This window comes from Brassica napus, unplaced genomic scaffold (genome assembly GCF_020379485.1).
Source record: "Brassica napus cultivar Da-Ae unplaced genomic scaffold, Da-Ae ScsIHWf_1007;HRSCAF=1413, whole genome shotgun sequence".
NCBI classification, from domain to species: Eukaryota; Viridiplantae; Streptophyta; class Magnoliopsida; order Brassicales; family Brassicaceae; genus Brassica; species Brassica napus.
Window position 1 is genome coordinate 21,242 of NW_026014439.1, and position 9,645 is coordinate 30,886.

The 9,645-nt window shown below is 37.6% G+C and overlaps 3 protein-coding genes across 4 annotated transcripts; all 3 read left to right on the top strand.

The window, feature by feature from the left end:
- LOC125595215 (B3 domain-containing transcription factor NGA3-like) lies at positions 1-2,539 on the top strand. The gene is made up of 2 exons (XM_048771110.1): positions 1-844; positions 1,012-2,539. Exon 2 carries the CDS (start codon positions 1,289-1,291, stop codon positions 2,351-2,353), a length of 1,065 nt encoding a protein of 354 aa, XP_048627067.1. The 5' UTR covers positions 1-844; positions 1,012-1,288; the 3' UTR covers positions 2,354-2,539.
- Positions 2,540-4,580: 2,041 nt separating this feature from the next.
- Positions 4,581-6,198, top strand: LOC125595216. Of its 2 annotated transcripts, none has more exons than XM_048771111.1 (2): positions 4,581-5,659; positions 5,817-6,198. In XM_048771111.1, the coding sequence occupies exons 1-2, from the start codon at positions 5,105-5,107 to the stop codon at positions 5,859-5,861; spliced, it is 600 nt and encodes a 199-aa protein (XP_048627068.1). In that variant the 5' UTR covers positions 4,581-5,104; the 3' UTR covers positions 5,862-6,198. The 2 variants fall into 2 exon arrangements, with proteins under 2 accessions (XP_048627068.1, XP_048627069.1); XM_048771112.1 differs by having other exon boundaries at positions 5,826-6,198.
- A 68-nt stretch (positions 6,199-6,266) lies between these two features.
- On the top strand, positions 6,267-8,828 carry LOC106353582 (cathepsin B-like protease 2). The gene is made up of 11 exons (XM_048771109.1): positions 6,267-6,567; positions 6,768-6,821; positions 6,904-6,984; positions 7,108-7,270; positions 7,381-7,385; positions 7,480-7,554; positions 7,640-7,765; positions 7,864-8,082; positions 8,175-8,288; positions 8,377-8,412; positions 8,537-8,828. The coding sequence occupies exons 1-11, from the start codon at positions 6,496-6,498 to the stop codon at positions 8,669-8,671; spliced, it is 1,080 nt and encodes a 359-aa protein (XP_048627066.1). The 5' UTR covers positions 6,267-6,495; the 3' UTR covers positions 8,672-8,828.
- Positions 8,829-9,645: the final 817 nt, after the last annotated feature.

Here is a 9,645-nt window from a genome sequence, read left to right on the forward strand (position 1 = left end):
TATCTATAGTGACAAATGTGTATTCATTTTCTCATGTGTGATATATACATATTATATATAAACAGGAATCTATACATATATAAACAGAGACCACTTTCACTAGTGCTAAGTGCCAACTTACAAAATCTAAACATAGACTCAAATTTCTTTAATTAGTGCAAAAGAACAACAATTTGTCACTAAAACAAAATTTTAATACAAATACCAAATCGCCTGATTTTTCCACAACAATAATACCAAAAAAAAAAAATACTCAGTCTAATACAAAAAGAGAAGATTAACGGAATCTCGAACAATAGCACTTCGTGGACAACTACAAACGCATGTACATATTTGAAATTTCAGTATAAAGAGCTAACTCGAAGCCTAATGAAAAGGACAAGAAGCTCACATGACCCGAACCATATCACTCATGGGCCCCTACGCAATACACGGTACTAATCTCTCTCTCTCTCTCTCTCTCTCTCTCTCTCTCTCTCTCTCTCTAAGCCTTAAAACTCTGTTAAGAACTATTCTCAAGCCACCATTTTTCCTCCATCCTCTAAAGAGATAGAAAGAGAGATCCTCTAGTTTGGTAAGAACGCAATTTGAGTTCCAAGTCCCGATTGGCTTTAATTTTTCTATTTCATTGGTTTCATTTGAGAGTCATCAACGAGAAGATAATTTATATTCCTCTAATTTGGTTTCGATTAGAGGAATATAAATTATCAAGTTTGGTTTCGATTCTAGGGTTTTCATATTCCTCTAATTTTTTTTTGGTCAAAGAAGAAAAGGAAAGAACCAACCGAACCAAGAAGAGAAAAGAAAATTTCAAGTTCAGCATCTCTCTCTCTTATATTATAAGGTGAGACCACACCGGCCAGAACTTTAATTTTCTTCTTCCCTTCTTTTAATATATTCTTTGATTTTTTCCATTAATTCATCTATACCCCCTTGTATAATTGTGTGGTTGGATTTTCGTTTCGTTTGGTCTTTTAATTAAATACCATCTATCTAATATGTATGTTGAAGATCTCGAGTTGACCTATCAGCAGCAATGACTATGAACAACAACATCAACAATTCATCAGTTCAACTAGAGCAACAAGAGAGATGTTTAACCTTCATGAAGATTCACTAAGACCCATCTCAAGAAAGGAAGAAAGAGTAATCTTGATGAAGAAACACTAATTAAGACCCAACTCAAAAATCTCAAGACAAGAGTAGGAAGAGTTTGGCAAGAACAACAACAAAGAAGGTTCAATTTTGATTCAAGAAACCATCTTATAAATCAAGGTTTCTCCATCTCATGGATCTATCCTTAGCTCCGGCAACAAACTCCGACCAAGAACAAGACAGAGACCAAGAATTAAACTCCAACATCGGAGCAAGCAGTAGCTCCGGAACCGGAAACGACAGCAACTTCCCGATGATGATGACGATACCGCAGCCGGAGAAAGAGCACATGTTCGACAAAGTGGTAACACCAAGCGACGTCGGAAAACTCAACCGACTAGTAATACCTAAACAACACGCGGAGAGGTATTTTCCACTAGACTCATCAAACAACCAAAACGGCACGCTGTTGAATTTCCAAGACAGAAACGGCAAGATGTGGAGATTCCGTTACTCGTACTGGAACTCTAGCCAGAGCTACGTGATAACCAAAGGATGGAGCCGTTTCGTCAAAGAGAAAAAGCTCGACGCTGGAGACATCGTCTCTTTCCAGCGAGGGATCGGAGATGAGTCCAAAAGATTGAAACTATACATCGATTGGAGGCATAGACCCAACATGATGAGCGTCGCTCAAACACATAATCAGTTTGGTAACTTCGGTTTTAACTTCAATTTTCCGACCACTTCTCAATGTTTCAACAGATTCCATCCATTGCCGGAATATAATACCGTTCCCATTCACCGGAGCTTGAACCACCAACGTTCGTATTATTATAACAATCATGGTCAAGAGTTTGTAGGGTATGTTTATGGGAATTTAGCTGGAAGGTGTTACTACACGGGCGGCTCACCGTTTGACCAAAGAAGCATTGTTGGATCAGAGCCGTTGGTTATTGAGTCAGTCCCTGTAGTTCCCGGGAGATTAACTCCGGTGATATTGCCTCCACTTCCTCCTCCTTCTATGGCGGGTAAGAGACTAAGGCTCTTTGGGGTGAATATGGAATGTGGTAATAATGACAATAATCAACAAGAAGAGTCTTGGGTGTTGCCACGTGGCGAAATGGGTGCTTCTTCTTCTTCTTCAGCTCTGCGACTCAATTTATCTAGTGATCATGATGATGAGGATGATAATGGTGATGGTGATGGTGACGGTGGTGATCAGTTTGCTAAAAAAGGGAAGTCTTCTCGCTTTCTCTAGACTTTAATCCATGAAGAGTCTCATCATCCTCTTCTTTTTAATATCTCTTTATTTTATTTCATTAGTTGATCTTCCAAAAGGAATTAGATCCCAGCTAGTGAATGGGAAGAAAATACGATCTTCATTGTTTGTTTGTTTTTTGGTTATGAGTTTTGTTTTCTACATGTTTCTTGATGTTCATCACTAGGGTTTTGTCTCCACGTTGAAATCGCATCTTTTTCATTTCGTATATAAATATATGTGATTGTCATAAACTGTCTCTAACTATCCACATATTATCATTATGAATCTTTGTTTACTCATCGTCTTCATAAATTCTATACTAGCCTTAATTACTACTTGGCACTGTGAACTGCCTTTTGGCTTTAGCTATATCATTTCGTCAATAAAACATCACCTTTTTCTTTTTATAAGATTTTAGTATAGGTTGAGTTTGCAACTGATGCGTACGTGGGAAAAAGCTTATAAATTTCATGATTTGTACTCTCTATGCCTATCTCCCTAGCTACACTGACAAAGTGTTTCATGGTACATTCTAAGCTAATGGGCAGGTCCAAAGAAGCCTCTCTTTTTCTCTCTCTAATGGTCCTATTTTATTTGTTTGGTTACTCTTGTAATTTTTGTTCGGTTAAAGAGATTTTGCAGGTTATGGGCAAAGAAAATAAATAGAAGCTACCTATGGAAGAAGGTATAATAATTCAATTTATAATACATATATAGAACAAAGGTATGGTATCTTTTCGCGTTGTTTGACTTTTTATGATCAAATAGTCATTTAAGTTCTCAGCCATTTTTTACTTATTCTAGATTATTGTTTTGTTGTTAACCGTTGGTTGATAATATCTTTGTTTGGTTTGGATTGTAAGTTGAAGTGATTTTTACCAAATCAGGTATGTCTGTAGATCTCATAAACTCATAAGTTCTTTTAGGAGGCTAGATCACCAAATCATTTATCAGTTACTATATATATACATTTATACATATATGCCTCTGAATAAATGCATACGTAGTTTACACATGTATAATTGTATAAATAGTTTGATGAGTAATAGTTTGACGAGTAATAGTTTATGTGGCATTTTTGCATGCAATCCTTAGAGAATATGATTTCCGTCCTAAGATTCTCAATAAATGATAGCAATATTCATTCGTTGAATATACATGCTTATAGTTTCTATACAACTACGTACTAGTTTCTTGACTACATAACTTTGTACATGAATTAATTATCGTAAGAAAATGATCATTTACACTTAACATGGTAGCTTAAAGTTCTGAGATCATGCTTCGTGTACTTTTCTATACATTTTGTGGGCATGCCTGCTACTATATGTATGCCTACATATACATCTAGGTACAAATCCATGTATTCGCACACAAATTAAGGTAAATATTTTTTTATATAGTCTCTATATATAAAGTAGATAAGTGTTAAACTTTTTGCATGAAAGATCATATATATTTTCCTGTAGATTTGAGTTATATACTACTGTATAAACTACCCTTCTATTATCCAAATTACTCCACACTTTTTTTAGTCCCAAGATTATTAATTTATACAGTTTTTACTGTATGTCTCAAAAGGATTGGGCATAGTTGGGAAAAGTTATATAAATGTATATTCATATCCAAAAGATTGCATATAAATAATAAAAGTAGAGTATTAGAGAAAAGCACGGATGCAATATTGTAATACGTCTAGATAAGTAGTTGTGTAAGAATAAAGAGAATAAATGACATGCTATAATTATTGTTAAATAAAATAAATAATTCATCCTCTCATTAGATTCCTAACCTAAAAGAGACTGCAAATATGTAGGCCAGTTAGGGTTTTTGTAGGCACGATTGATGGGTTCTTCCCTTTCTTACAAGTTTTTACAATTCAATTCAACTTTTAAGATATTTTTTTAGCAGAAAAAAAACTTTTAATAAATCATGTCATTTTATAGTACTGGTTAAGCCTCATTTCTAAAACTTGTATTTTGGGAGGCATGTTGATGCTTGCTGTTAATTATATTAAATTATTTGTCAGTTTGTTCACTTGTTGTGAGTGTAGAAATCGAAGATGTATAAATCCAGTTCTTCTATTTAACCCAACCAAATAAATTTCATAATGGTGGAAATGCGATATATTTGTTAGTTTACAAAACGTATACAATACAAGGCAAATAATCATGAGTTATACATCAACAAAAGAAAGTCAAGACAATAATGGTAGCATTACGAAAAGCACTAGATTTCCATTAACTTGAGAATGTAACGTTAAATAGGTTTATTGTGATGTGTAAACTAAACATTAAAGCATGTGACCTAGAATTTTGGAAATACGTTTACAAGTCCTCCACAAGTTGAAATGAACGAAGACTTAAACAAAAAGTAGGCCCGTGATAGGGCCCATATCCACCTTTATGAACTCTTTCTCATAAGCTCCCCCGCTCGACTATCGAGGCCCATCGTTCTACTCTTCTCTCCGGCGTCGGAGGAGCTCGAGCTCGCCGGCGTCGGGACTCTCCGTTACATCTCCGTGTTATTACCGTCTCTCCTAGCATTTTCATAGTCTGTGTTTTCGCCTGCTGCCTCGCTTCCGTTTTGCTTTGTGCTTGCTCTGTCACCACTCATCTTGCTCGCCGTCTCATCGTCATTTCGTCTGCTCGGATCTGTGTAGCCGTTTCTCATCTCAGGGCGTGGGTAAGAGCCGGATCTGTTCAGTCAGTGAGTAAGCTCACCGGATCTGTTCGACTCTTCGTCACCATGGCAACGCCGTCTCTGATACGAGCCAAGTCTCTTCCTCCACCATCAGATCTATCGCTCACTTCACCTACTCTGGTCTCCCGTCGCCGCGCTTCTCCAACCGGAATCTTTCGCCGACGAGATAGACCCATCACCACCGTCACCACCACGCCGTGTGCTTTGCGTTTGTGCTTCTCTCCTGTTCTTATCTTCAAGCCCGGCTCTCCCTCTGTAACACCGTCTCAACCCCCACAGGACAGCAAGTACTCCGTGCTCAGCCCGTTCTCGACTAGGCTCACCGGACACACGACGACAGCTCCCTCCGACGACGCCTCATGCTCCGACGGCGCATTGGGTGCGATTATTTGCCAAAGGAAAACCCTAATCTTAGTGGGCCTTATGGGCTTGGGCCTGGCCACAAGGAGTTCAGCTACCAACCTTTTTTCCAAACGATACATTTGGTTTCACTCGTGGACATGGGCAGTGTGCATAACTAAAATCACCGAATCTATGCTTAGCACCGGTTCACCTAGCCGGCCCCTCCCTCTTGTGTATCGTCCTTCCCCAAACCCAAAGGTACTTTCGTGTGGTCTCCTACCACAATTCCCTCCGTCTGTGTCCATACGCTTTGTAGTGTCAATTTCAATTATGGAACTGGAGATGATGTTAGACCTATCCGGTTCACCGGGCGTTTCACTGAATTTGCTTTCTGATGTTTATGAGATTCTCATAGTCTTTTCAGAGATCACTGATGGAGATAGAGCTGTTTGTTTACTGAACTATTTAGCTAGTTCTAGATGTTCTTTGGACTGTTCAGCCCTCTCACAAACCCATTCGCTTGGGTGTATCAACGTCGTTTACGACTATGGCAAGCTTGTTGGAGCTTTCGTTTCAGGGATACAAGTGAAGATCATCCAAGGATTTCTTCACACTGAGCTAGCCTCTCCCACCAACATTTCTATCTTATGTTTTAGTGTACTCTTTGTTGTTCATCTGACCGTTGAAATTAACTCCGGTTTTATCTTCTTATCGTGGAGCATAGCTCCGGTTGTAACCCCTTAACTTTTAAATTTTAATATATTACGTTGCCAAAAAAAAAAAAAAAAAAGATAGGGCCCATATAGGTTGACAAGTCATATAGCATGAATCTGGCGGAACCTCTTAATCAAGGGCCTATGATAATAAGAAAATGGTTGGTGGAATAAACTGAACGGCCAAGATCTCTCTCTTCCTTGGAATAAAATAAATTAAATGATGTGTCATTTTCAAGCCCCTTCTCTTCTTCTTTTTTTTTTATTTTAGAAAAGAGATCATCATCATCTTTGAATTGAATACCTTTTATTCAAAAAAAGTCTCTGGGCAAATCATTGCAACTGAATTAGCAGAGGAGGAGGGGAGGGGAAGGGAGATTCATGGCTGAACATCATCATCGCATCAGAGTCTACTTAGCCTCTGCTATCTTACTTTTAGCGGTTATTAATACGGTACATCTTCTTAATCTCTCTATCATCGTCCTGTTTTTCTTACGAAGATCCAGACTTTTGTGGATGCCTTTTGTTTTGGGTTTTGACTCTTTTGTTTAAAAAGGATTCAAACTTTTGTGGATCGCGTCTCACATTTTAGCAGTGTTTCTGGATCATAAGTAAAGTCTTTTGACTTTTTTTTTGTTTTTAATTTTATTCAGGGAATTGCAGCAGAGAATCTTTCCCAGCAGAAGCTAACTTCACGAATTCTTCAGGTTTTTTTTTTTTAAAAATCTTAATCCAAGTCCCATTTTCATAACTGCCTCGTCCATTGTTTTGACCTACTTACTTTTGTAGAATGAGATTGTGAAAGAAGTCAATGAGAATCCAAACGCTGGATGGATAGCTGCTTTCAATGATCGCTTTGCTAACTCCACCGTCAGTTTCTTACATCTTTCTCATTTATAGATACATACATACATACTAACGCTTATCATTGTTCCTCAAACTTGACTTGTCTCTTTTGTTTTCCTTTTTTTTTTATTGTATATGTATGCTCAGGTTGCAGAGTTTAAGCGCCTCCTCGGTGTTAAACCAACACCTAAGAACGAATTCTTAGGCGTACCTGTTGTAAGCCATGACATTGACATCTCTCTCAAGCTTCCTAAAGAATTTGACGCTAGAACTGCTTGGTCTCAGTGCTCCAGTATTGGAAGGATCCTAGGTCAGTCAATTATCTCTCTCTTTCTTTCTTTCTTTCTTTTAAAACATGATATTATACTGACTTGAATCTTCTTATGTTTTCTATCAAATTCCCTCCCTCCTCGGTTATAGATCAGGTAAAAACACACTCAAAATTTTAGTGGAATTTATACTAAACTATACGTTTTGAGATTCATTAAAAAAAAAAAACATTCTTTTGTTTTTGTTTAGGGTCACTGCGGTTCTTGCTGGGCATTTGGGGCGGTAGAGTCACTGTCTGACAGGTTCTGCATCAAATATAACATGGTAACACCAATGCCTAGCCAAAAACACTGATGATTGTATTCCATCTTTCTCTTCAAAAAGATTCTTGTGTTCGTTCCCTATGCAGAATATATCTTTATCAGTCAATGATCTCTTAGCATGTTGTGGATTCCTTTGCGGTCAAGGCTGTAATGGTGGCTACCCTATTTCCGCGTGGCGATACTTTAAGCACCACGGTGTAGTCACCGAAGAGGTACAAAAGTTCTCTGTTTCATCTCCATATGATATATATTGGAATGGTTGATATATATTTATCGAATGTTTGCAATGTTGTTTGGTTTCCTCCTCAAGTGTGATCCATACTTTGACAATACTGGATGCTCACACCCGGGATGTGAACCCGCTTACCCTACACCAAAATGTGTGAGGAAATGTGTTAGTGGAAACCAGCTTTGGCGTGAATCAAAACACTATGGTGTTAGCGCCTACAAAGTCAGACATGGCCCTCAAGACATTATGGCTGAAGTTTACAAAAACGGACCTGTTGAGGTTGCCTTTACCGTTTATGAGGTTAGTTACAAAAAGTTTTTTAAGATTTGATCAAACATGGTGATTGTTATATGGAACTCCATATTCTCATGAATCTTTTTTGTTTCCACTAGGACTTTGCGCATTACAAATCTGGAGTGTACAAGCACATAACAGGTGCAAACATTGGAGGTCATGCTGTCAAGCTTATTGGCTGGGGAACTTCTGATGATGGCGAAGATTATTGGGTATGATATCCACTTTTGAAACACACTCTCGTATCAGTTTTCTATTGGCTGGAGAGTTGCTGACATTCTTTTTGAATTGTTACACCAGTTGCTTGCAAATCAATGGAACCGAAGCTGGGGTGATGTAAGTAACTCTTCTCTCCAATCAAACTTATTTTTACTTGTTATCTTTTCAAGGTCCTTGCATTACATTCAAGAATCCAGAGGGAACACACCAAGTCTGATGTCTATGTGTAATTATATTTCAGGATGGTTACTTCAAGATCAAGAGAGGAACGAACGAATGTGGAATCGAACACGGTGTTGTCGCCGGTTTGCCTTCAGACAGGAACGTCTTTAATGGTATTAATACATCAGATGATGTTCTAGTTTCCTCATTTTAAAACTAAAAATCAGAAAACAAAAGACGTGTTTCTGTCTCGACACTCTCTGTAATATATGTAATTTGCTTCCTGTTTCCAATGAAAAGAATCAAACGACTTCAATAAACCCAAACAAAAGTATATTAACTACAAAATATACCCTTTTAGCTTTTGTTCATGTTCAGTTTTACATGTTTACATATTAATTTATACTGTTTTCATTCTGCACATGCATGTGTGGATACTTGAGGAGGTTGTTCTCAGTTTACTAGATTACTCCCAGTAGTATTAGGAACTTGTTGCATAAAAAACCTCCTTCAGTTGGTCGTAAGTTCCAATAAAACTCCACTAGTACAAGATATACCGGTTCGTGCCCCGGCGTAGAAAGTTGAAAAACTTGTTCCTCTAAAGCTGAAACCAGGAGACTGAAGATTTCCCGAACTCTCTTCTTTATCAGTAAAGACTTCTTGATTATACTTGCTAACTCGTCTGAAGTTACCAACTTGACTTGAGATAGATTATCACAGCAAATATTACGTACACATGTTGATTACCAAAAAAAAATGGAACCATGTGACATAAGAGCGAGGACGTACCTCTACATATGCCATCATATTAGGGCGCCACTAATGATTAACTGCATGGATGACAGATATATTACGTACACAAGAGAAAATACACTCATTTCTATTTTTATTTTACGATACCAATTCTCTTCCGAAAAAAGGTTGGGAGCTATTGATAAAAATTTAGTATCGAATAGCATAATCAAACCTGAGAATCATATTAAACCACGTAGAAAAGTGGTATTTCAAGCCATGGAATGGTTATAAATGTTAGAGTCTAGGAGTAAAATCATCAATGTTTTTGTTCAACAAATCAGTTAATGTGTTCATTGATGAATATTAATTGGTCAATGTTTTGTTTCTTGGTGGATACGTTGAAAAGTACTACCGTCGTACATGTGCCATTTGCCATGTTGACGAATGAGATTG

What these genes read in the sequence shown, in the direction of transcription:
- LOC125595215 (XM_048771110.1), top strand. Translation starts at nt 1,289, where the DNA reads ATGGATCTATCCTTAGCTCCGGCAACAAACTCCGACCAAGAACAAGAC.
- LOC125595216 (XM_048771111.1), top strand. Translation starts at nt 5,105, where the DNA reads ATGGCAACGCCGTCTCTGATACGAGCCAAGTCTCTTCCTCCACCATCA. An exon ending in GTCCTTCCCCAAACCCAAAG is followed by an intron (nt 5,660 to 5,816) that starts GTACTTTCGTGT and finishes AGATTCTCATAG; the next exon opens with TCTTTTCAGAGATCACTGAT.
- LOC106353582 (XM_048771109.1), top strand. Translation starts at nt 6,496, where the DNA reads ATGGCTGAACATCATCATCGCATCAGAGTCTACTTAGCCTCTGCTATC. An exon ending in ATCGCTTTGCTAACTCCACC is followed by an intron (nt 6,985 to 7,107) that starts GTCAGTTTCTTA and finishes ATGTATGCTCAG; the next exon opens with GTTGCAGAGTTTAAGCGCCT. An exon ending in ACGGTGTAGTCACCGAAGAG is followed by an intron (nt 7,766 to 7,863) that starts GTACAAAAGTTC and finishes TTCCTCCTCAAG; the next exon opens with TGTGATCCATACTTTGACAA.